Raw genomic sequence first — 26,924 nt, forward strand, 5'->3', positions numbered from 1 at the left:
TGAATGATATCTTGAATAATCACTAACTATATATAGTATATTATTAATGTCATCTCTTATTTATAAGCATTTCATTTAATTATATAAGTTATTCCAACTAAAATAAAATGAAATGAAGATTTGAAATAATATTTTAAACTACCATAAATAAATATTCGATATAAACTAAAATTAATAAAATTTTCTTTTTAAAATCTTATTTTCAATAGTTTTCCTGTGCATCGCACGGGTTAGCGACTAGTTAAAATAATAATTATTCCCGAAACTATTTACCCAAATTATTTCAATTTTTCCATATATTTTTCATGATTCTTAAGAACCGTGAATAGCATAAAAAAAAAAAAAAAAAAAAACAAAACAAAACAAAAAGTGAATGAAAAAAAGTGAATATGAAATTATGAAGAAAAAATGGTAAAGCAATGAGGTGAGCAATTGAACAAAAGTGAAATGATAGGATAAAAAATGAAATGTAAAAAGTGGGGAGAAAATGACCATACCTTTATCCCGCGCGTGTTTGAATCAAATTTTGCTTTGGATTTTTTTCCTACTTCAAATTATATATCTAGTGTGCGTTTGGGATGAGCTGAATTTTTCAGCTTATCTCCATTTTCAATTTATTTTTGCTACTATTCATGAGTTCCACTGCACTTTTTGTTACTATTTATAGGCCTCATTGTACTATTCAGTTTTTTTTTTTTTTTTTTTTTTTTTTTTTTTTTTTCAGCAAAAAGTTTTTAGTTTCAAACAGACACCCAATATAAAATAAATTTGTATTCTAGAACTTGAAACTACGAAAAAAAAGGGTAAAGGAAGGAGATGAACAATATTCAAAATTAAATGATAGAATGACAATAAATAAATAAAAAAACCATACCTTAATCCCACAAATGTAAAGGCATACTAATCCCATCGTATACTATTCCAAAATCTCTTTTTTTTGAGATTCAAATACTATTCCAAAATCAGAATAGCTAAGCACATAAAAAAAAAGGTTCAAATATGCTCATTCTTTTTTTCAAATAAAAAATCAAATACTTATGCACTTTCAAAAGGTTATGAATGAAAATTTGGACTGATAAGAGACATCTAATCAAGTAAGAAACCATTATCAACCAACATGAAAAATATAGAAAAACCCACTGAGCATCAAGATCATAGGCACAAAATGAAGGAATTGGAGATACAGTGCAATGAAGAGGGAAAATATTGTGTGCTGGGTATGGTAGTTTTCTTATTTTAAAAGTGATCATATCTTATACAATTGTGATGATAATATTTTTAAATGTGAAGTTTATTTTTTATTTTTTTTATATATAAATAAAGTTTTAAATGTGATTTTAACTTTTAAATTTGGCATGAGAAAAGAAAAGTTGGAGGGATGGAGATTAGTGATAATTGTTAAATAGATGAGAAACTTAATTAAAACTCAAATAGATGAGAAGTTTCAAACGGTTTTAATTTTTGAAGTAAATATATCCAAAATTTTAGTTGTGATAAACTTAAAGAGATTTGAATTTTTGTAGTGGGAGGGTAGAAGTTTATCTAAACTCAAGGATTTTAAAAATCGGTAGTATGACTTATTTTTCCCTTAATAATACGTTTGTTTGTAAGGGTAATTTAGTTTGTAAGTAGTAGTAAAGATTAGTGGTATAGATTTGTTTGAGATTAAAATTAAAAAAGAAAAAAAAAGTGCTTGATTATTTTTTTTTGGATAGAACCATTTTTTTTCCTTCTTTAAAGTAACCAAGAGTTTTTTTTTTTTTTTTTTATTTTTTTTTATTTTTTTTAGAGGATAATTCAAAGTATTTGAATTCAAATAGGAAAAAAACTTATCAAATAGAAAAAAAATGGATTTGAATTCTAATATGTAGTGAGATGAACGTGATTATAGGGTCTTGGATGGTTTGAATAATGTCAAATTACACTTTTAACATTTTTGTTGTCTTTATAGCAAATAAATCTAGACTCAAGAATATGTTGTTTTAAAATTTGTACGAGAATATTTGGTAGGTCGAAAATCAAAGACAAAACAGGATAATCCACTTATTAGTAGTATAGAAAGGTAATAAAGATGAGTTTCCTAATTAAATTAGCCTAATGTTTTTCTAATTAAAATTCAAAAACGTCTCTACCTACAATTTTGTTTTAGATTTTATAAATAAATAAAAAAAGAAAATTTATCTGTAATCCAATAAATGTAAAAATCAGAATGGATAAAATCTGTAATCCACTGGTCGCGGGTAGCGTTCCCTATGCGTCGAATTCAGAAACTGATTGTACTCACAGTCACAGTCACAGTCACAGTCACAGCCACAACGAGGTTTTCCATGCTTTTTCAACTTTTGTAACAGCTTGCCTGCGTGGCATGCTGTTTGTTTAAATCCGTATACTCTCCCACCCCGTCTTTATCTCAGAATCTTTCTATACTTATCTACAACAATAATTACTCTCCCGCTGGCTGCTACTATAAATATCTGATACTCTCGTTTCAGTTTTCACGCACAGCATAGACTGTTTGGCATTCTGTTACTAGAAAAAGAGTAAAAGAAAAACGATGGAGCTTGATCTATCTCCAAAGTTGGCTAAGAAGGTGTACGGTGGCAATGGAGGGTCGTACCATGCTTGGTCTCCATCTGAGCTTCCCATGCTTCGTGAAGGGAATATTGGTGCTGCCAAGTTGGCCCTTGACAAGAATGGTTTTGCTCTTCCTCGTTACTCTGATTCTGCCAAGGTTGCTTATGTACTCCAAGGTATATATATATATCTAATCGGTTTCTGTTTTTATAATTTTTTCGCTTGTTTGCTTCTCTATGTTTGTGGGTTTTTTAAGTTTTATTGTCTGATCAATATTATGTTGTATGTTCTATTGCTGTTGTGGTTATATACTTAGATTTATTGATGTACTGGTATGCTGGTTTTTTTTTTTTTTATATAATTTTTATTCGATGATTAATTTATTTTATAGAAGGGTTCTTTGTTGGGTAAACAATTTGTAGAATAAAATTTGAATGGAATTTACTTTTTATTTTTTTCTTAATTGGGCTGGTTTGTGATTTGTGGATTTTCTAGGTATCTTTTAGTGCATCGTGTGAAATTTTGTTCTGGTATTGTGTTTAGTTACAACTCACTACCATCGGGCTAGGTGGACTCAAATCATATCATGGCAATTTTGGTCAGTCTTTTGATGGAATATTGCTTGTTTTTATTATGCTCTTGATTGCTCCATCTTTTGTCATGTTCTGAATTTTTATTCTAAACTTCACCAAACTTTTTAGGTGATTGATTTTTTAATTGAATTAAAAGGAAAACAAACAATCAAAGTAATCTGGTTGTTTGAATTATTATGGAGGAATAAATAAATGTTGGAAAGAACAAAGACTTTTGGATACGAATGATTTGATGATTTGATCTTTGAAAAATTGAAAAAGAGTAGTAATGTAGTACTCTGCTATTGTCCATACGTTGCAGAAGAGTAAGCAATCATTAATTTTCTTTAATGATGTAATTAGTAATTTTGCTGAACATATTGTCTACAAAACTTTTTACACTGTAATGATAAAGTATGATCCAAACTCTTCAAGCCATTCATTGTGTAGTACTATGCAATATGTTAACTTACTCCTTATTGATAAATTTTTTTACCCATAGGAAATGGTGTAGCTGGAATTGTGCTTCCTGAATCAGAAGAGAAGGTCCTCGCAATTAAGAAGGGTGATGCCATTGCCCTTCCTTTTGGCGTGGTTACATGGTGGTACAACGGAGAGGACACTGAGTTAATTGTTCTTTTCTTGGGAGATACTTCAAAAGCTCACAAAGCAGGTGAGTTTACTGAGTTTTTCCTGACAGGTTCCAATGGGATCTTCAGTGGGTTCTCTACTGAGTTTGTGAGCCGAGCATGGGACTTGGATGAGAATGTTGTGAAAACCCTTGTCGGAAAGCAATCAGGCAATGGAATTGTCAAGCTTGATGGGAACTTTAAATTGCCTGAGCCAAAGAAGGAACATCGATTGGGTATGGCATTGAATTGTGAGGAGGCTCCATTAGATGTGGACATTAAGAAAGGTGGAAGGGTTGTGGTCTTGAACACTAATAACCTTCCTTTGGTTGGTGAAGTTGGGCTTGGGGCTGACCTTGTTAGATTGGATGGAAGTGCCATGTGCTCTCCTGGATTTTCTTGTGACTCGGCATTGCAGGTGACTTATATTGTTAGGGGTAGTGGCCGTGTTCAGGTTGTCGGTGTTGATGGCCGTAGGGTCTTGGAAACAACTCTTAAGGCGGGTAATTTGTTCATCGTGCCAAGGTTTTTTGTTGTTTCAAAGATTGCCTCTCCTGAGGGTATGGAGTGGTTCTCTATCATCACCACCCCCAAGTAAGACTTTTTCCACAACACATTGTCACATTTGTGTTAAGCTACTGCTTTTTTTTAGTCTTTAGGCGTTCTGGTTATTTAATATGCTAGTGTGGGAGACGATTGTTCATAAATAACTCAGCAGGATAGGCAATTTAATATTAAATTGTGTATAATTGTTTCTAGGAAGTTTTTATGACTCATATGACTTTGTTTTTTCTGTGGCAGTCCAATATTCACTCATTTAGCTGGAAGGACTTCTGTTTGGAAGGCTCTATCCCCTTCGGTTCTCCAGGCTTCATTTGATGTGGATGCTGATACAGAGAAGCTTTTCTCCTCAAAGAGGACTTCTGATGCCATTTTCTTCCCTCCACCAAATTGATAAAAAAACTAGCTTAGTCTTGCTAGTTTCTTAGTCACCTCAATAAAATAGCTTAGAGTGCTCTAGCCCTGTATGGCCTTCTATATCTTTTATGTTTGGGTTTGTGATTGTAGACCTGTTGACATGGTCTTATGATAGATGTTCATTTGGTGTTTTGGTGTTAGTAGGAGTTGGTTTGTGGGTTGTCCAAAGTTTTCCAATAGTAATGTCGTATTATATTTCTTTATTTCTTTTCATTTAACTCCAATCACCAAATAATTTGCATATGGTGTTGATCTACCAGATTTTTAATTGTGGATTGAAACTCAATTTCACTTTTGAAAATCCTTTTGAGAGTGTGAAAGTCCTCATGTGTATGATAACGTTGGTTTTTTTTTTTTTTTTGGTGTGTCCTGAATAAGAAATTTTATTAATAAACCAAAAGGGAATCAACCAACATCTGAGAAGCAGTCCAAAAGGAGAAGGTTTGCAAAAGAAACAACTGGCTCAGGTCATCAAAAATTACCAGTGAAGCTTGGTCAAGGAGGAGAGAAGAGGAAGAGAATCAATAACAAACAGGACATCTCCTTCAAGAATAACTTAGGCAGTTCTAGGGTGAGTTTGGTTCAGCTTTTTGTAAAAGTGCATAATGAAAAAGTGGAGTTTTGTTAAAAGTGCATAATGAAAAAGTGGAGTTTCAAAAAGCTGAGTGTTTGGTAAAAGCTGTTAAAAAGTGCATAATGAAAAAGCTGAGTGTTTGGATAGCACTTATCAAAGTGGCAGTTTGAGAGATAAATTACCAAAAATGACAATATATATATAAGGAAATTTATTTCATACTTTTTTTTTTTTTGTTTGGATGTGAGTTTATTTCATACTTATTAAATCATCTATTTCATATATTTCCTAAAAAATAATAATAATAATAATAATAATAATAATAATATATTATTGGTAATATTTTAATAATTTTTAGGCAAATTTTCTTTTTTAGTGTCATAATTATTTGTTATTACTATTAATGACTTCTTATTAATATTAATTAAATCTAAATAATTTTCATCATCATGAAGCACAAAATAAAAATGTAAAAAGATGATAAAATATACACCAATAATGCTCTAGCCTTTTTTGCCTCGGGGTTGGAAGTTGTGTTTTTACCCATCTATGAAGTTAACCAGTGAGGTTGAAGCATATTAGCAAAACCATAAAAACAAGCCAATGAGTAGTTACAATAGAAAAAGGCTTTTCAGAAATAACTGAACATTCCCGGAAATAATAACAAAAACTAAACAAAAATAAGTAGACGGTACTCAATAATTTCCCCAAATCTCTCAATACACATTGTCATCCACAGGCAAAAACAACTAAACAATCCTCCTGCCTATATACAGTACAAAAACACTGCAATACTATTAATATTTGAAACCTCCACCTTCTCTCTAGTCCCTACTGATGTTATAATTTGATTAACTAATAGTGCTAACTAGTAGTGCAGAAACTAATATTAACTCTGACTTAACAATCATTTTCTTCCCATTTTTTCAGCAATCAGATAGATGCCAAAAAATAAACCAAACAAAATGAGACTCGAAACAAAGCCAATATTGAACAAAATCAAGCAAACAAAAAAACTAATCATTATTAAACTTTGTCTCTACAATCCTAACCAATCATAGCTATTGTTTGGTTGCTGAGAAACACTAGAACAGGGCCAAGGACACATTTTCTTAGCAAAAGTATCTAGTTTAGAGCTACAATTGCGAACCTAGAATTGCGAAACTAGCAAAAGCAGCCACATACATGATGAACTCTTGTACTCAAGCACCATGACAAATAGCAGCACACTTAGAGAGCCATAAAACTTGAAAAATAAGAAAACTATGGAAATTCAGGTTATGACAGACTAGAAAAGATAAATTAATAGATCTTATAAACTTTAGGGCTCATACAAAATGCAAATTCCAAACGCATATGGACAAGGAGGAATGAGAAATGAAATGGTAAGAAGTTTTTATCAGGTCCTTTGCTTGTGCAGTATCTCAGTGAGTTTCAGTCTAATTGAGTCAATTGTCAGCACCATCAAGAATGCAAATCATTGTTAGCATAAAAAAAGAGTGTTGAATAACAAAATGAAAATAGCACCAAAATAAATAAAAAAACAAGAAGACCGTATCATAGGGTCAACGAATATTGAACCTTACAACATAAGAACATCAAAATAATGGATCAGTTTGTTACTGCTATTAAATTTCATCACGGTTGTCTAGAGATTTAAACCAAACATAAAGGAATTTGATGCTGCAAGCCTGGTCATGTATATCAGTGTCATCTAAGCCAGTTTCTAGGTGAATAATGAGCTACAAGTCTACAAACCATTCATAGCAAGATTCAAACCACTGTAAATTCCAATCAACAAACCCAGAGAGAATAGAGAACAGAGAAATTCAAAACCCAGACTCAAATAACTGAGAAATCAAAACCTAGATCCATGAGAAATCAACCAAAGAACAGAGAAATCAAAACCAACCCAGACCCATAAGAATCAACCCAGGTTCGGTCCAAATCAAAACAACCCATACCCATGAGAAATCAACCCAAAGAACAGAGAAATCATAACCAACCCATACCCATGAGAAATCAATCCAAAGAACGCACAGAAAAATCAAAACCCATAACACAAACCACAATCCAAAACTATAGAAATAGCGATACCCAAACCCACGGGTTTTGAATACCCAAAACACGCAGAAATAGAGATACCAAAAACTACAGAAATAGCGATACCCAAGATTTATGAGACCAACAAAAGAGATAGAACACTAAAAACAAAAATAGTGATACCCAAACCCACGGCCAAACAACCATAAACACGCAGAAAGACAGAAAGAAAGAAGAAGAAGAGGAAGAAGAAAAGGAAGACGAAGAAAGACAGAGCAGAGAGACTTACGGAGAGGGCAGAGCAAAGCAGAGAGAAGAGATGGGAGGCGTCGTGCAAAGGAAAGCGACGTGCAAGAGCAGAGAGAAGAGATGGCAGGCATCGTGCGAGAGCAGAGAGAAGAGATGGGTGTGAGGTTAGGCGTTGAGAGACCTGAATAAATTCATGGGTATTTCTGTAATTTAATGATCAGTAACGGTAACCTAACAAAATGGGCAGTGCATGTTTTCATTTATGGACCCTCAGAGGTCCATAAAATTTCCATGTTCAGTTCGCGTTTTTGGCCTGTGCCCAAAACGCAACTTTTATCAAAAAGTTGTGTTTTGGGCTTAACCAAACGCAATTTTAGACTTGACTTTTTTTAAAAAGCCCTTTTTGCGCTCAAAATGTGGAAACAAACGAGCACCTATTTGGTTAAATAATTTTTTAAATATGTATTATTAAGTAAAAAAACCCAACACTGGATAGATCATTAGTTTGAACTTTGAAGTTTGAAAGTGATAATTTTTAGACCCCTTAAAAGCACAGTTGGATTAACCTAGGTAATTAGCCTAGTTCTTACTTAATCCAAATTCCAAATCTAGGTTATCACAATCAAACAATCATATCATGCAAAGCAGCGAAAAGATAAATAACACAATGATATGATCACCCAGGAAACCAAACCAGTAAAAACCTGAGGAGGATTTAACCTAACTATTCTCAAGGTAAACCTGAATCTATTATGAAAGAATCGAAGTTGTTCAACAGGACTTGGACCACTAACATCCTATTGCTACCCACCAGTAGAAACTTACTGACACGACCACGTGCAAGCTCTGAAACCACGGACTCCTTCTTTCTTAGATTCTCCAGCAAGTACAAGCACACCCGCTTGTGTTTCTTTAAGTTCTTATGGCAGCAACTGAATGATCATCAAGCTCTTAAAGAAATCTCTTTCTTGATAATCCTAAACTTGTGTAAAGGAAAGCTCCTCACAGATCTTATAAGAGATTTACACAAACAGCAATATGAGTAACACTAAAACGTGGCTAGGGTTTGCCCTATATACCTAGGGCAAAAACACAAAATCCTAAACGTTTTAAATAAACTAGAGTTGAGTTGGAATTCTGCAGAAAAATGCATCTGACTAGATTTTTGATTGATCGAGCTTAAGCTTCGATCGATCGAACTAGGCCAAGAAGCAATATTAATTTCTGCATCAACTTGTTCCAACTTTACATAAATGAACCAACTTTGAGCAAGTCTAAACATGACTAAACATCTTGTTTTGATCATGGTTTGCCAACAAAACACATTAGAGTTCTAAATACATAATATCCTAAGTCTTTAGAACCTAACAAACTCTCCCTTTGACAATCCGTGACAAAACACAACTAAAAGCTTAAAGTTTACAAAGAAAAGCCCTTTACAAAAATAATGCTCATAAAAACAAATCCAATCCTAACTATTATCCATCAGTTGCAAGTGTAGACAGCAGCTCAATTGAATCAACCTGTATATTTCCTGAAACATTAAACAAAATGCATAACCGCATGTGTGGAAAATACAAGTAAACAAAATAAATTCTTGATTTCAACCAACACACAATAAAGACATATATCAATGAATAACTCATAAATATAAATCAATAAGCAGTTGAAACAAGAAACATATAAAACAATAAAAGTAATAAAAGTATTTCCCCCTAACATGAATAGCCTAACAAAAATATGGCAAGAGCTAAAAAGGTAAATATAATGTGAAACACTTAGATACAATCTAAACTCCACAAACTCCAACCAACCATAAATGCTCTCCCCCTGAAAACAAAAACTTTACAAGTGCTCAAATATGTACTCTCCCTTTTTGTGATGGAATGCCAAAGGGCAATCAAAATCTATCATCAAAAGGAGGGTGGCAGTGAACATTGTCGAAACTGTGCCAACTCTGCGTGCAAAGCACGGATCTCATCGAGCACGTCCACCAAAATTTGTCCATGAGCCGCCTGAACGGTCAAGACATGATCCAACGTACGTCAAATGTCTGAATCATCCGAAGTAGTCGGTGGAGGAACATCAGCATCAGCAGCAGTAGCAGCAGCACCAGACGCCTTAGCCGTATCAACACCTGTAGAAGAGGGAGGAGGGGGAACAACATTAGATGACGCACCTCTAGGACGTGTAGGACCAACTCTCAAGTGAGCAGCCCTCTGCCTAAGGAAGGTGGCACCTATGGGAGCTATGACATGAACGGGCTCACCGGCAGGGAAATCAGCTAGACCAAGAAACAATAGAATCCTATGAATGAAAATAGGATGGATAAGAGCATGCGCTACAGCAGAACTCCTATGAACTTCGTTCAAAGAACGAAGAAATGGATGTGGAAAGCTGATAGACGCACTAGACACAAAAGCGTACAAAAACACACATCGCTCAAGAGGGATGGTGTGAAGATGAGAAATAGGCTACAAAGAATGACACGCTATCCTAAAGAAAAGACAGGCAGTCTTAGTAAGCTCAGTAGACGTGATCCGAGGATCAGAATCCCACTGGATAGAAGACCCAGTGATGTATGACATAACGTCATCTAAGGGTGGAGACTCCTTATAGGGATAGATAGGCTCCCTAACAACCGGAACCCCAAGAGCATCAGCTACTATCCAAGGGGTAATGGTGAACTCAACACCTCGTATCCAACTCCGAATAAGGGTATTGGAATCATAGACGTGGCAAGAGAGATTCGAGAAGAACTCTCTAATTAGGGCGGTCGGGGGTGGATGATCTACCTCTAACAAGGATAGCCAACCTCTACTCTCAAGGTTTGCCCTAATGACAGGATCTACCTCATCTAACACAACAAAACGCTCAGCCCAAATCTTACGCTTACAGTTTAGTTTCTCATAGACCTCTCTGCTTTTGTCATTCCTAAACAACTCACTCCTAGAGGGAGACTCAGAGGAAGTGGAGGGGGTCCTATGAGCTCTAGTCTTCCTAGGCATGGTGCTAGGATAAGGACCAAGACACAAAAAAAAAAAAAAAACAAAAACCAGGGGCAGACTGCAAGTTAGCACAAAAAAATATAGAACAAAAATCTATATTATGCATGAACAGTTTAAATGTCATGATGCATGCTCTAATACAGTGAGACTAAGTCCAAGTTAAGTTTAAATGCACAAAATTGGCTTGAGCATAGAGTTTCTAACAAAAACCCCAAAATATGAAAAACCACTTGTTCAATTTGTAATAAATTGACGAATTGATCATTACACATGAAAGAAAACAGATAAAAATGATCAATTACATCAAAACAACAAGCCAATTTCATCAATTAAACCTAATTTGAACAAAGTCCCCAATTCGGGTTCAATACAAGCCCTAGAATTTTTAATTTATCACAAAACCCCAAATTGATCAAATTAACCATCATAGATCATGAATATATCAATATAGCAACAAAACCCATTGATCAATTTCACAAAATAAGGCTTGATTAATCAAAAACCCCAATTTATGCATAGTCCGAAAATTTACCCATAAATCATGAAATAATGCATGAAAACATGAAAAACAATGCAAAAGAAAGGGTAATATGGACATACCGGCTTATGGAGAGAGAAACCTTGCAAGAAATTAGGGGGAAAACGACAAAAAATTTGTTGTGGAGCCTTGCCGAGTCGGAGAGAGAGAAAAAGTTTTGAACAGTTTTTGAAAAAGGGTTTGAACAAGTCAAATTTGAATTAAAAAAAAATCTTTATTCCCAAAATTCGATTGATCGAAACAACAGTTTCGATTGATCGAAACAAACAAAGACTCCTTAATAATTTCAAACGCAATTTTGATTGATCGAAAAACAGAATGGATCAATTAAAACAGGCAGAGGCTCACTAACAAAAAGAGTTTTGAAAAAAAAATTTAGAAACATCTCAAAGTATTGAAATAGATTAACAAAATGCATGAGCATGTGATGATATGTTTTTCAAAAACAACAGTTTTAAGCCCAGTTTCTCCAAAGTTAAAATTTTATACATTCTCCATAAATTTTCAAGCATCAAATTTGTTTTGCATAAAAACTAAGTATTTGTAAACTTGGTTAGTCAGACTAAAGACACACACAGTAACATGTACAATATTTAGCAAAGAGTAACTTGTGTAGTGTGTGCAACTAGCAAAAACTTGAGATACATGTGAGGTGATATGTGTATAGCAATTAAACACAAAGTCTACAAAATTCATCACATAGAATTTGAAAGAGACTATTACCAAAAGAGTTACATCATATAACTCCTACATCTTCTAGATCATAAGCTTGCGATCATGTAAGTTTCTTGATTTTGCCTCATATTGTACACACAAATTTTAATTATTCAGAAACTTATTAAAATAGCCGGGATAATGTACGCACCAATTTTATTTGATTGATTTAACATTAAGTCCAATAATGTACACACCAATTTTAACATTTAAACCGAGGCTACACCTTATGATCTTTTTGTGCATGTGATACACTTTCTTGAGTACAAAATCTTACGATATGTACTAAAGTGTTCATGATTGGCTAGTGAACAGTGGTGAGATGGTTATTTATGCCTTTCTCTAAAAGTTCAAGTCCGACAATCAAAGACATGTGACTTCAAGATCAAGACAAAGTGATCAAAACCATAAACATCTTTCCCACACAACATGCACTACAAAGCTTTAACTAGTAAAGTGCAATAAGTAAGCTCATCAAAGCTAAACAAGATACAAAAGACATGTTATGTGAAAATAAATTGACCAACCTTATTTTCAAAAACCCAGAAAATAGTACAAAACATAATTTGCTTCCTTTTTCTTTCCTTTTTTTTTATTATTATTATTATTTGAAAAAGATAAACAAAAACAACCTAAAATGAAATGCATGAATGTTATGCAATGCAAATCCTAGAAACGGAGAAAACAAAAACCAAAGAATAATGGTCACAAAGAATAGCAATGAAGCACAAGGACCATGTCAGAAAAACTCAATTAGATTGAGCCTTTTGCAGTCAAAACTTTTTAGATGCATCACGAGTATTGGAGTTCTTATTCACATGGGAATGATTACCAACTCCAGGATTGGAATAAAGGTTTAGAGCCTTTACCAATTCACTAATAAGTACCATAGGATCTTGTGCTTGAGACACAGGTACTTTTGGTTTGTTTACTCTCTTAGCAGCTTGCAGCTTGTAACAGTTTGGACAAATGTGTCAGACTTTCCACAAAAATGACAAACCCATGCAGGCCTATCATGACTTGTCCTTCGAAAGGGTAGGCTGCTTAGGTTTAGACTCTTTCAGGTCAACCCTAATCTTTCTAAGATGTGTAACTTCTAAGGGCTTGACAACCTCACTCACAGGGGGTTCAGAAGAAGATGAAAGAACAAAGATAGTGAAATTGGGTGCAGACACACTGATGCTTTCTACAAAACCTAACCCAGTTTTGTCAGAAGGAGACTTTTGAACACTCAGCATATGATCAAGTTTGGAACTAGCAGACCTATTAGATTGTTCTCTAGCAACAAAAAACTCATGTTCCAAATTCTTAACTTTATCAAGTAAAAGCATGTTCTCAGTCTTCACATTATTCAAAAGTTCAGTAGCATCAAACATTTTAACAAGCAAATTTTTCTTATCAAGCTCAAGAGATGCAATTTTCTTCAAGCCTAATTCAACATTCATAGCATCCTTTGCAGCAACTTTGCAAAGTTTATTGTGGGCTTCTTGAAACTCTGCGTTCTCAGAGAGTTCCCCATCAGAAGGGTTCTCTTTAACATATACGCTTTCATTGACTACAGCAGTAGCAGTGAAAGCAATGAAGTTTCCATCATCGTCACAACTAGACTCATCATCAGAAACTTCACCATCACTAAGGGTTACAGCCATAGCCTTACCCTTAGACTTCAAGTAGGTAGGACATTCAGATTTCATGTGACCATATCCTTGACATCCAAAACACTGAGGACCCATAGAATTATTTGAAGATTGACCTACTTTTTCTCTAGGTTTATCAATGTTGTTAACCTTAGTGGGATCATTCTTCCTAAAGTTTCTAGGTTCAGCAGTGTTCTTATCTCTTGTCCTTTTGTTGTTATTTCTAAGGAAATTCCTAAAATTCTTGGCAAGGTAAGCAATCTCTATAGCAGAGAGCTCATCATCAAATCCACCAACAACAACATCATCAACTGACTTAAGAGCCATTGATTTGGATTTGCTAGTCTTAGGTAGGTCCAATTCATAGGATTGAAGAGATCCTATAAGTTCATCAACAGGGATAGAGTCCACATCTTTGCTCTCAGTGATGGCAATCACCTTGGGTCTAAAATCTTTAGTCAAAGATCTAAGAATCTTCCTAAAAATTTTAGGTTGATCATAGATTTTACCCAAGTTATATGCAGAATTAACAATATCATTAAGTTTAGCATAGAATTCATTAAAAGATTCATTATCAGACATTCTAATGCTTTCAAATTTAGAAGTTAACTGCTGCAATTTGTTGATTTTGACAGCCTTTGTGCCTTCATGCACAATCTGGAGGATATTCCAAGCAGTATGAGTAACCTCAACATTAGGGATTCTCTTAAATTCCTCCATATAAACAGCGTTAAAGATAGCATTCATAGCTTTGCTATTGAACGCGGCTGCTTCTTTTTGAGAAGTTTGCCACTCACTAACAGGAGTAATGGGCTTCTCCCATTCGTATTCGATGGAGTTCTAGACTCTCTCATCAATTGATTTCAGGAATGCTTTCATCCTTACATTCCAATAAGCATAGTTATTCCCATCAAAGTGAGGAGGAATAACAAGAGAATGTCCGTGTTCCATGATAACAGGGGTCAAGGATCAGCTCAGTGATCAAAAGATCAACAACAAGAGAGCAACCCGCTCTGATATCACTTGATAGTTTTTAGACCCCTTAAAAACACAATTGGATTAACCTAGGTAATTAGCCAAGTTGTTACTTAATCCAAATTCCAAATCTAGGTTATCACAATCAAACAATCATATCATGCAAAGCAGCGGAAAGATAAATAACACAATGATATGATCACCCAAGAAACCAAACTAGTAAAAACCTGGGGAGGATTTAACCTAACTATCCTCAAGGTAAACATGAATCCACTATGAAAGAATCGAAGTTGTTCAACAGGACTTAGACCACTAACATCCTATTACTACCCACCAGTAGAAACTTACTGACACGACCATGTGCAAGTTTCGAAACCACGGACTCCTTCTTTCTTGGATTCTCCAGCAAGTATAAGCACACCCGCTTGTGTTTCTTTAAGTTCTTATGGCAGCAACTGAATGATCATCAAGCTCTTGAAGAAATCTCCTTCTTGATAATCCTAAGCTTGTGTAAAGGAAAACTCTTCATAGATCTCACAAGAGATTTACACAAACAGCAATATGAGTAACATTAAAATGTGGCTAGGGTTTGCCTTATATACCTAGGGCAAAAACACAAAACCCTAAACGTTTTAAATAAACTAGGGCTGAGTTGGAATTTTGCAGAAAAACGCATCTGACCCGATTTTCGATTGATCGAGCCTAAGCTTCAATTGATCGAACTAGGCCGAGAAGCAATATTAATTTCTGCATCAACTTGTTCCAACTTTACATAAATGAACCAACTTTGAGCAAATCTAAACATGACTAAACATCTTGTTTTGACCATGGTTTGCCAATAAAACACATTAGAGTTCTAAATACACAATATCCTAAGTCTTTAGAACCTAACAGAAAGGAATACATTTCAATTATGGATATTCTTCACATTTGCTACATGAAGTGGTCCACTAATGTTAAAGATATTATTGGTTTGTAGAACAATTTTTAACTTAAAAATAAAAAATAAAAACCTACCTACTCTTACGTTTAAAACAATTTAAGTCGTTATCAAAAAAATAAAAAAATAAAAACAATTTAAGTCAAATAATTTTGGATAATTACTGTTACCTTTGAGCAGGTAATATATATATATATATATATATATATATATATATATATATATATTTATATTTATATAAACTATTAGGCCTCACATCCTTTATATGTAATAATTAATCCATCTTCTTTCACAAAAATTTGTGTGTAACTATAGTCAATGAAATTTTAATATAAATATATGTAAGTCATACATACATGATATCTATCTAACCATTAAAAACCATTTTTTTTTTAAGTCCTAGGCTCCATGTCGAGTTTGTGTAATCTGTTCTGCTTCCTGTAGCCGGTTGGTAATCTCCCCCAAAATCTCTTTTACTCCACTCCTCTTGATGCATGGAGTGGCTGAATTTGTTAACTCTGCAATACTTGTGCTTTGACATACAATATACTCATGTTTTCTACAACTCTTTAAGTTTGCAATAGAATCATAGCACATGGGTGAGGAAAACATAGACCAACATAGAGTGGCCGTATAGTATTCTGCTCGATTAAATATAAGTCTTTGATTCAATTTAAAATATAAAATAAAAATGAATGAGTAGTTTACTGTACTATATATTTTCCTGTTAAACAAAGCTAAACATTTCCAATACTCAAGACAGAATCATCAAAGAGAAGTGTACCGAATTTCCCATATGCAGGCGAGGGCCAGCCATTGACTCCAGGACACATACGTGTAAAAAATAAGACAAAGATGATAATAAATTGTTATTACAAAAAGAAATGGTAAAACTCTAACTAGGGAGACTCGGACAATTATCATGACGGCATGCCTAAATAATTGTACATATTTTTTGAGCTAGAGGCAAAAAAAAAATTGAAGTGCAAAGACGACCAAAACAATAATATAATCAGCTTATTAATTTGGTCAATTGAAATTGGCAATAGCAATCTCTTCATATATATAATGTTTTTTTAACATATTTTGGTGACAATAATTTGGGGACTATAACAAAACAGAAACTAGTGAAGCGTGACAAATGATGGTAGAAACAGCAAGCGGATATTTCAAGTTTTCATTTCTTGTATAAATACCAGAGTTTTATCTCGTAAGGCATCGACTTAAGACTCTTACAGTTGAACAAAGTTCAATACCAATGGCCAAGGCAGTGCTACATATTCTTTTGCACACATTATTACTTGCAGCTCTTCTGATGAGTTGCCATGGCCAGGAAAGGAAGGTACATTGGTTTTCATAGTTTAAATTTAGTCTATTTAATTTCCAAAAGTAATTCGACATGGTTTCTTTATTGAGTTTGTGTTACGTACAGGTTCGCATTGTATACATGGGAGAGAAGCCTCAAGGAGATTTTTCTGTCGAATCAACGCATCATTCCATGCTAGAGAGGGTACTTGGAAGGTGTTATAACTTTTAGCCTGTCACTAGATAATGTCATAATTTATCACAAGTCTTCTAGTTAAGTTAACACCCTATAATTAGTGTTAGGAGTTATAATATTTCAAAACTACGGCAATTAAAAGCTATGTACAGTTACTGTAATTACTAATAACCATGCTAGAGCCTCGAAGCTAACGTTATGTAGAGCGAACGAGTAGTTGTTTTAAGATGTGTCAACAGGAACCAAATAGTAATCTTGGACATGATAGACATGATAGAGATAGACACATGAAAACAGTGACAGACAATCTAAACAATTGTTGGGAGAAAATTTTAGATTGAGCTGCGAAGTGGAGTAATGTGACATTTTTATATTATATAATAATCAAGAGACTTCTAGTCTACACTCCAAAACAGAATTACCCTTCAAGGTCATCACTTTTATAACTGGAAACCAGAAAGGCTTAACTTGTTCATAATGTAACATGCTTCATTCCTAATATAAATCCCTTCCCATAACTGTTTTAACTTTAGAATTATCTCAAGCATATACCTTTTTTTTTTTCCAATTGCAGTACTTCAACCGCCAAAGAGTCACTAATCTACAGTTATGGGAAGAGTTTTAATGGATTTGCAGCGAAATTAACTGATGAAGAAGCTGCAAAATTCTCAGGTGAGTGTCAAACTAGTGGCAAGGAACGAAATTTTACTACCGTTTGTGTGCTAAAAGCAGTTGAAATGTGTTGCAGAAATGGAAGGTGTAATTTCAGTGCTTCCAAACCAAATACTAGAGCTTCACACTACGAGGTCATGGGACTTCATGGGTTTCCCCTCCAAAGGCAAAGTTGGAAGCCCTCATGAAGGAGATGTCATTATTGGGCTTCTTGACACAGGTTATTTATATTAAGCACACAATTGTCATCATCTTGCTTCGCAAAAATACAAAGCGAATGCTAAAATTTGCAGTTTTTTTGCATCTGTTGAGTTGCAGGAATCTGGCCAGAATCCGATAGCTTCAATGATGAAGGACTCAGCTCTCCACCTAGTAAATGGAAGGGTAAATGCCAAGGTGCCAACTTCACCTGTAACAAGTGAGCTCTCTTTCTGCCTTGTACTTCTGTGAGGATTGCTATGGGTATAAACACCATTAGTTATTACTCATTAGATGAATAAGAATTAATGAAATTGAGAAAATTTCAAAGAAAAAATGAACTGGCCATGTTAGTGACTCTGAAGGCATTGATTATTAAGCAGAGATACCATTGTGGATGTTGTAAAAACGAAAGCTTTAATACCAATTTGTTGAGAATAGCAGAAACATGAATATCAATTTGTTGTGTGTGTATCCAAATAACAGTGGGCTTATGTAGAATAAAAATAGAAAGACAAAAGAAACAATCACACAGAAACACAGAGATTTACGTGATTCGGCTTTTGGCCTATGTCCATGGGTAGTGTCGAGGAGAGAGTTTCACTAACAAAAGAAAGAGATTACAAAGGTGGTATCAAAACACTCTCACAAAACCCAAACCCCAAATATACCCAAAAGAGCTCTTAATCACCAGAAGCATGTGACTAGAGAAAACCTAAATTTCTCTCTCAAAACAAAGCACGGCTTAGAACTCTAAAATAATATGCGGCTGCCTTTTATCACTTATCAATCAACTGCCGCATGACAAACATATTTATACAAAGTATAAGTCGGCTAGGGTATATTATTTGAGAGCATATCACAAAGCCGACTATACAAGTCCTAATATAACTAGGACTTGGTTTACAAATCCTTCCAAGACAAGGACTGTGCACTCTCACGTGCACTATTCAAGCCACTAATCATAACAAATCTCCACCTTGGCTTGAATTTGGTCAAGCCCCACAAACGAAACTTCTCCACTGCCAAACCAAAGCCCCTAAGGGCTAACAAAAACTGCAAACAGAAATCAAGTCCAAGCAATACTTGAACTTGTCCAAAAGAACTAGCTTGGTCATCATATCTGCTAGATTATCCAATGTAGCAACCTTTCTGATTGCGACGGTGCCTTGAGATACAATCTCACTAATGAAGTGATATCTGAGATCAATGTGTTTGGTTATCTCATTATACATCTAATTTTTAGTCAAATGTATGGTGCTCTGACTATCACAAAATACAACAGTATCATCCTGCTGTAAACCCAGATCACCAACCACACCCTTCAACCAAATAGCTACTTTCATTGCCTTCGTTGTTGCCATATACCCTGTCTCTGTAGTAGACAAAACAATCGTTGACTGTAGTGTCGCCTCCCAACTAATAGCACAACCAAATGTGAAGACATAACCTATCAGAAATCTCTTCTTGTCTAAATCACCAATAAAACTAGAATCCACAAATCCAACAATGCTACTACTCTCTGTAGAATCCCTATAATATACCAAGTCAACATTTGCAGTACCTTTCAAATATTGAAGAGACACAATCTCTTCACCCAAAGCAACAATCCATAAAGCTTCAATCTTAAGCTCCACCTACTCACCAACACCGCGGTCTTTAACTATCTCAATACTCTCTTTTGACTGGTCAACAATAGTAGACTTATCAAATTTCATATCTTCACTGATAATTAACCATGGGGATTCTGAATCCAGATACCACAACCTATAACCTTTTATCCCCAATGCATAGCCTAGGAATATGCACCTATTTGCCCTTTGCTCAAGTTTACCATCATTCACATGAGCAAAAATAGGACAACCAAATACTCTCAAAATAGAGTAATCAGCAAGAGTACCAAACCATACCTCAAAAGGAGTCTTAAATCCAATGACAGTTGATGGAGACCTATTTACCAAATAGCAGGCCATATTTATTGCTTCAGCCCAAAAGTCCTTAGACAAACCAAATTTTGAGAGCATACAGTGAGCCCTCTCCAAAAGAGTATTGTTTATACGTTCTACAACCCCAATCTGTAGTGGTTTTCTTCTAACAGTGCAGTGTCTCACTATACCTCCATTCTTGCAGAACTCATCAAATTCACCTAAGCAATAATCCAAACCATTAGCTCTCCAGAGACATTTAATCCTTTTACAAGTCTGCTTTCCAATAAGCGTCTTATATTGCTTCAAGGTGACAAAAACATCACTCTTGTATTTTAGAAAATACACCAAAAGTTCTATATTGAACTTGACCCTACACTGCTTACCAAAGACGCAATGTTCACAAAAGTCCAACTTCCTAATTTTCTGACCATGCAACAAACCTTGTTTGCTTAGTATTGACGTGCCAACCTCACTCATATGCCCTAAATGAGTATCATTTGAATTTGGATCTACTGATGAAGATATTGTTGCAACACCAACAATTGTGCTTCCCTGTAGTATATAGAGACCATTCACCAATTTTCCCTTGATGAAAACTGAACCACCCTTACTAATTCTCAAAACTCCACCTTCACTGGTGTATTTGTACCCTTGAGAATCGAATATACCCAAAGATAGAAGATTTTTCCTCAAATTTGGCACGTGAAGAATATTAGACAAAGTCTTAACAACACCATCATACATCTTAATCTCATGGTTCCTATCCCCAAGACCTTATAGGTTATATTATTTCCCATCAGAACTTCATCACTAATTGACCCATAGGTAGTAAACCAATCTCTTCTAGGAGTCATATGATAAGAGCAAGCCGAATCAAGAACCCAAGCATCGTCAAAGCAACCAATAGATACTGATAGAACTATGTTGTCACTCATAGAATTAACCTCCGCAACACTAGCTACATTACTAGTATTTGAAGTACTATCATTCTCCTTTTTCTCTTTGAGTAGCGTGCATTCTTTTTTCCAATGTCCTTTCTTTTTACAATAGTGACACTTACCAGATCTAGACTTTGATCTAGATTTTTCTCTATTACTACTAGATCCATTTTCATTGGATCTACTTCTAGCAACAAGGCCATCAGCTTGATTATCACCCCAATTTTCAGAAACCTTCTTCTTCAACTGCTTAGAATTCAATGCATCTTTGACATCATCAATTGAGATAGAATCTCTTCCAAACCCATACAACATGGTGTTGACAAAGTTCTCAAAAGAAGGAGGCAATGAACATAACAAAATTAGAGCCTGATCCTCATCTTCTACTTTGCATTCAATATTTTTCAAATCAATAACAATCCTATTAAATTCATCAAGATGGTCAGAAACAGGTGTACCTTCTTTCATTCGAATGGTGTATAGCCACTGCTTCATGTACAAGCGATTTGTAAGAGACTTGGTCATGTACCGACTCTCCAACTTAAGCCACAATCCTACAGCTGTTTCTTCATCTACAATCTCTCTCAGAACCTCATCTCCAAGAGACAACAAAATTGCACTATATGCCCATTCCAAGAGATCTTCTTTTTCCTCATTTGATAGTGTCGCTGGCAAAGCATTCTTGCCCTTTAGTGCTTTTCATAATCCTTGCTGCACTAACAAAGCACGCATCTTGACACGCCATAAACTGAAATCATTCTTCTCGTTGAATTTTTCAATCTCAAATCTCATTGTTGACAAAGCCTTTGTCGCCATACCAAAAAACCCAGTGAACCAATAACAACACAACCAAATAGATCTGATGAACAATCTCAACTTAAAACAAAGAACCCAAGGCTCTGATACCAGTTTGTTGTAAAAATGGAAGCTTTAACACCAATTTGTTGAGAATAGCAGAAACATGAATATCAATTTGTTGTGTGTGTATTCAAATAACAGTGGGCTTATGTAGAATAAAAATAGAAAGACAAAAGAAACAATCACACGGGAACACAAAGATTTACGTGGTTCGGCTTCTGGCCTATGTCCACAGGCGGTGTTGAGGAGAAAGTTTCACTAACAAAAGAAAGAGATTACAAAGGTGGTACCAAAACACTCACAAAACCCAAATCTCAAATACTCCCAAAAGAGCTCTCAATCACCAGAAGTACGTGACTAGAGAAAACCTAAATTTCTCTCTCAAAACAAAGCACAGCTTAGAACGCTCAAATAATATGCAGCTGCCTTTTATCACTTATCAATCAATTTCCGCATGACAAACATATTTATACAAAATATAGGTTGGCTAGGGTATATTATTTGAGAGCATATCACAAAGCCGGCTATACAAGTCCCAATATAGCTAGGACTTGGTTTACAAATCCTTCCAAGACAAGGACTGTGCACTCTCACGTGCACTATTCAAGCTACTAATCATAACAGTGGAGTTTTTGGTATTAATGGAAAATAACCACCAACTAAAAAAAGTTTGCAATCCTAATTGAAACAAATAAAGATGAGTCACTACATTTTGAAGATTTTTCCATACTTTGGGACTCAAATCATAAGTGATTGTCAAAGATCCTTTTGGGACAGGGGACACAGGTTACTATTACATAACTTGAGGCACAAACTTAAGACATAATAAATTACATTAATCTTTTAGGCATTCATCTCAGATAGCTACTCACATAAATTTTAAAATCACAGCAAGATCATTGGAGCCCGTTACTACAACAGCGAAGGCTTCTATGACATAACAGACATCAAATCCCCAAGGGACTCCGATGGTCATGGAACCCATACATCTTCAACAGCTGCAGGAAGGGAGGTAGCTGGAGCAAGCTACTTTGGGCTAGCTGAAGGAACTGCAAGAGGTGGAGTTCCTGGTGCAAGGATTGCAATGTACAAAATTTGCTGGTCATCTGGATGTTACTCAGCAGACGTCCTAGCAGCATTTGACGATGCCATAGCAGATGGAGTTGACATTATTTCAGTGTCCCTTGGTTTCATTGGGTTTAGTCCATACTTCAAAGAACCAATTGCTATTGGGTCTTTCCATGCCATGAAAAAAGGCATCTTGACCTCATGTTCTGCTGGAAACTCTGGGCCTTACCCACAAAGCCTCACCAATCATGCACCTTGGATATTAACTGTTGCTGCCAGCACCATTGACAGAAAATTTGTTGCTCAAGTTGTGCTTGGCAATGGACAAGTCTATACTGTGAGTTTTCGATTGAACTTATTCTATTCAAAAGATAGCATTTCAATAGAGTAATCTTCACTAATACCATACTAATTCTTTGAATGATCTAATGAAGGGTATTGCCATTAATAGCTTCAACCTCAATGGAACATCACTTCCCTTGATTTGGGGTGGAGATGCTGCAAACTACTCTGCAGGTGCTGACCCGGATATTTCAAAATATTGCTATAATGGTGACCTGAATTCATACAAAGTACAAGGAAAGATTGTTTTCTGCGAAGGAGTTGTCGTTGGCACTGGCATTCTATTAGCCAATGGTGTGGGAGCCATTATGGCTGACTCATCCATTACTGATGTTGGTTACAGCTTCCCTTTGCCAGCAACAATAATTAGTGTAGAAGATGGTCTCACAATTTTAAACTACATCAGATCAACAGAGTAAATAAATTTCTCTACTGATTATCTTTAAATCAATCATTATGGATTGCTTACTTTCTTCAATATCCTAATGAAATACGTTGAACCCTTGATAGAACTCCGATTGCCACAATTCTGGTTGGTGAGACATGGAAGGATGTCATGGCACCTAATGTTGTATCATTTTCATCTAGGGGACCCAACCCTATCGCCCCAGACATTCTCAAGGTGATATAGAAAATGAGTACTTAGTTTGCAAAATTGTTTTCTTCTATAATTTTAGTTTGAGTTTTAGAACATGGCTTAACATGTTAAAATTATGTTTGGATGTTATATATGCAGCCTGATCTCACAGCCCCTGGAGTAGATATTCTTGCTGCTTGGTCTCTTGTGGCCCCACCTTCCGTGGACCCGGACGACACTAGGAGTGTCAAATTCAACATAATTTCTGGGACATCTATGTCTTGCCCTCACACTAGTGGTGCAGCTGCCTATGTTAAGGCTGCTCGTCCGTACTGGTCACCTGCTGCCATTAAATCTGCCCTTATGACCACAGGTGAAGTAACAAACTTGACTTCTAGAACATGATTATTTTCAAGACTATTTCCTCATAGAAAATGTTAAATTCCCTTAATTTTACTATAAAAGGTTTATAAACTGACATGACAAAACCTATGAAAACGGCAGAAAGAATCAACATTATAAACTACGAAAGAAATTAGCCACACTGACATGGAAAACATTATAAATCATCGTTTAGTCTCTCTCAGTGACCTAACTTCTGTCATGAATAGCTTATATTGTGGACCCAAAGAAGCATGAAGACCTTGAATTTGCTTATGGATCCGGCCACATCAACCCATTGCAAGCAGTAGACCCTGGGCTCGTCTATGATGCATATGAGGCAGACTACATAAAATTCCTGTGCATGCAAGGATACAATACCACCACGTTAAGACTCATCACCGGAGACAACAGCAGCTTTTGCAATACCTCAAAGCCTGGAAGAGCATGGAACCTTAACTATCCTTCATTCTCTGTTGCCGTGGAAGATGGCCAGCAGATTATGGCTGTATTCACTAGGACAGTCACCAATGTTGGCCCACCAAACTCAACCTACACTCTTAGTACATACATACCAGCCTCTATTGATGTTACTGTGGAACCGTCTGTGTTGTCATTCTCTGCCATTGGAGAGAAAAAATCGTTTACAGTGCTGGTCTATGGTCCAAAGATTGCACAACAGCCAATCATATCTGGTGCAATCATATGGAAATATGGGCATTATGTGGTGAGAAGCCCACTTGTGGTATACACAATTCTCCCTGGTACTCTATACCCTTCCTCCTTAATGTCTCAGAAGAAAGCAAATCTCAGAGTTTCTTCCATGCATCACAAGAATGGGATCCTCAAACACAAATAATGACAATAAGTCTAGGCGCCCAAATTTTCATACAATTTTTTTCCCAACTTTTTGAGGTCACAAGTTATTAACAATAAATAATAAAGTTACATGGCCAAATTGTGACCCGTTAGCCTGTAAGTATGTACTGTGACAAAGCGACTCTTGCTCGCCCAACATGATTGTGGTTGTGTAAGTGGACTTATGAAATAACAACTTTTCAACGCAATAATTGTGAAATATGTTGCGAAAGAAATTGTGTTTTATCATCACTAGTATTGAGATTTGTATGTGCATTTGGGATGACATTTCAAATTTGTATTGCTTTTACAAGTTGAAGAAGAATTGAAATGATAAAACTTAATGTTGGAGGCACCTCTCTTAGTCTCTATGCCCTTCTCTTATCCCTATCATTGGCATTGTTGATCTATATATCTCTAAATATTTATATCTATCTCACACAAAGTGGAAAACATGAAAAGTTTAAATATCATTCTGTTATAACTTTACAATCTACTAAAAATAAAAAAAAAAATTTCAATTTTATTAAAAGCGAAATGTTGTTTTCAACATATATTACAAATTACAAGCCAATTTTATTGACATGATCATGTTTGTTGCTACCCAATGTTTAAAGGGCACTTGGGCCTAGAGAAAATGATAAGCCCAATAGATATGGGTCACTTGAACGAGTGCAAGAACCCACGAGCATGGATCCAACAAAGCAAAGGCGAGGATCCAACACCCAAAAGCTAATTATCAACATCTCATTCTCTTAGCATAAGAAAAGCATCTTGCCACAGAATAGGCATTACCCATACACTATACTCATTCCTCATTCCTAAGACTTTGTGACCCATCCCTTATTGGTAACTGTAATGATTTTGGCTGAATATAACCAAGTATCATTGTTGTTTCTCTTGTTGGTTCTTTTGGATTTGTTGTTGTGTACATGTCAATTCCGTAAAACAAAACAGACTCACTTTTTGTGGAGGAACCAAACCTGACTCCCCTCAAAACCCTCTAGATCTAGCCATTGGACTTGGTGCTGACAAGTCACAAAAAAAAGGCCCCACAATGTTTTAGGGCCTAATGGGTACAGAGATTTTTGTTTTTGTTTTCAAAATAGTATAAAAACAATTTTCAAAAAATTGAAATTGAAACTAGTTTTCAAATAATAATTTTTATATTATATGTGTTTGGCTCCTACTTTTAAGAACAATTTTCAAGATACTAAAATAAAAAAAAAAAATGATAGGTAGACCATTTCTATTTTTGAGAATTTTTTTTTTTTTTTTAATTTACAAAAAGTAACGTGTAGTAGGGGTGTGCAGAAAACCCACCGACCTGCCAAACCCGACCCGCTTGGTTGGGTCAGTTTTTAAGGCTTGGTGGATTGGGTTGGGTTATAAAAAAATTTTTTATAGTGGGTCGGGTTGGGTTTGGGTCATAAAATTACAAACCCGACCCGACCCACCCATATTTAATATATATTTAAAATATATTATATATTTAATAAATTGTTTTTAAAATCAGCTGTAGGGCACTTTTATATATATATATATATATATATATATATATTATATATATTTAATAATTTAAAAAAAAAACCAACTGTGGAGCAACATTTTCTTGGTTCCTCATAGTAATACTAATTTAATATATATATATATAATATATTATATAATTAATAAATTTTTTTAAATAACCAGTTCTTCTTATCCTATATAAAAACCAATTAGTTCACACAAATCCTAATAAATTACTATTGTTGTTTAGTCATTAGTGTTGTTTGCCTTTAAGGAGTTATATTGATACTAATCTTTAGATTTTTTTAATATATTAATATTAATATTTTTTTTTACTCAATTTAATAATAATAATAATAAAAATTTGTCAAACCCATGGGTTTAACCCGACCCAACCCAACCCATGTGGGTTGGGTTGGATTTTTATTGACCCACCATGGTGGGTTGGGTCAAAAAATCCCCTCAACCCAACCTAACCCGACCCATGCACACCCCTAACGTGTAGAATCTGTATATTACCTTTTTTGTGTGGATAATGATAAGAGAATAGAGCTCATGTATTTTTACTTTTATTTTTTAAATAATGATGAGTTTCACATTTGATATGTGAGAATTCTTTTTGTGATAAAAATAAGCTCCTTAATTTAAGAAATAGAAGAGTTT

The 26,924-nt window shown here is 35.0% G+C and overlaps 2 protein-coding genes across 5 annotated transcripts in view; both read left to right on the forward strand.

Annotated features, from left to right (window-relative positions):
• The window catches only part of LOC126709222 (12S seed storage globulin 1-like), a 66,091-nt gene that overhangs the window by 12,434 nt on the left and 26,733 nt on the right, over positions 1-26,924 (forward strand). The window contains exons 2-4 of one of the 2 annotated variants that reach the window (XM_050409353.1): positions 2,591-2,750; positions 3,649-4,369; positions 4,577-4,768. In XM_050409353.1, the coding sequence (XP_050265310.1) occupies positions 2,591-2,750; positions 3,649-4,369; positions 4,577-4,730 (1,035 nt within the window). In that variant the 3' untranslated portion in view covers positions 4,731-4,768. Of the gene's footprint in view, positions 1-2,474; positions 2,751-3,648; positions 4,370-4,576; positions 4,769-26,924 lie in introns of those variants that run through there. The other variant, XM_050409352.1, reaches the window with a different exon arrangement.
• Positions 16,540-25,107, forward strand: LOC126709221 (cucumisin-like). 3 transcript variants are annotated; one of them, XM_050409349.1, is made up of 10 exons: positions 16,540-16,773; positions 16,864-16,952; positions 17,507-17,604; positions 17,681-17,824; positions 17,923-18,022; positions 22,418-22,931; positions 23,029-23,351; positions 23,447-23,558; positions 23,673-23,886; positions 24,125-25,107. In XM_050409349.1, the coding sequence occupies exons 1-10, from the start codon at positions 16,690-16,692 to the stop codon at positions 24,751-24,753; spliced, it is 2,307 nt and encodes a 768-aa protein (XP_050265306.1). In that variant the 5' UTR covers positions 16,540-16,689; the 3' UTR covers positions 24,754-25,107. The 3 variants fall into 3 exon arrangements, with proteins under 3 accessions (XP_050265306.1, XP_050265308.1, XP_050265307.1); XM_050409351.1 differs by lacking the exons at positions 16,540-16,773; positions 16,864-16,952 and adding an exon at positions 17,206-17,362; XM_050409350.1 differs by lacking the exons at positions 16,540-16,773; positions 16,864-16,952 and adding an exon at positions 17,266-17,411.

The sequence above is a fragment of the Quercus robur genome, chromosome 12 (genome assembly GCF_932294415.1).
Source record: "Quercus robur chromosome 12, dhQueRobu3.1, whole genome shotgun sequence".
Classification (NCBI taxonomy): Eukaryota; Viridiplantae; Streptophyta; class Magnoliopsida; order Fagales; family Fagaceae; genus Quercus; species Quercus robur.

What these genes read in the sequence shown, in the direction of transcription:
- LOC126709221 (XM_050409349.1), top strand. Translation starts at nt 16,690, where the DNA reads ATGGCCAAGGCAGTGCTACATATTCTTTTGCACACATTATTACTTGCA. An exon ending in GCCAACTTCACCTGTAACAA is followed by an intron (nt 18,023 to 22,417) that starts GTGAGCTCTCTT and finishes TTAAAATCACAG; the next exon opens with CAAGATCATTGGAGCCCGTT. An exon ending in AACTACATCAGATCAACAGA is followed by an intron (nt 23,352 to 23,446) that starts GTAAATAAATTT and finishes AACCCTTGATAG; the next exon opens with AACTCCGATTGCCACAATTC.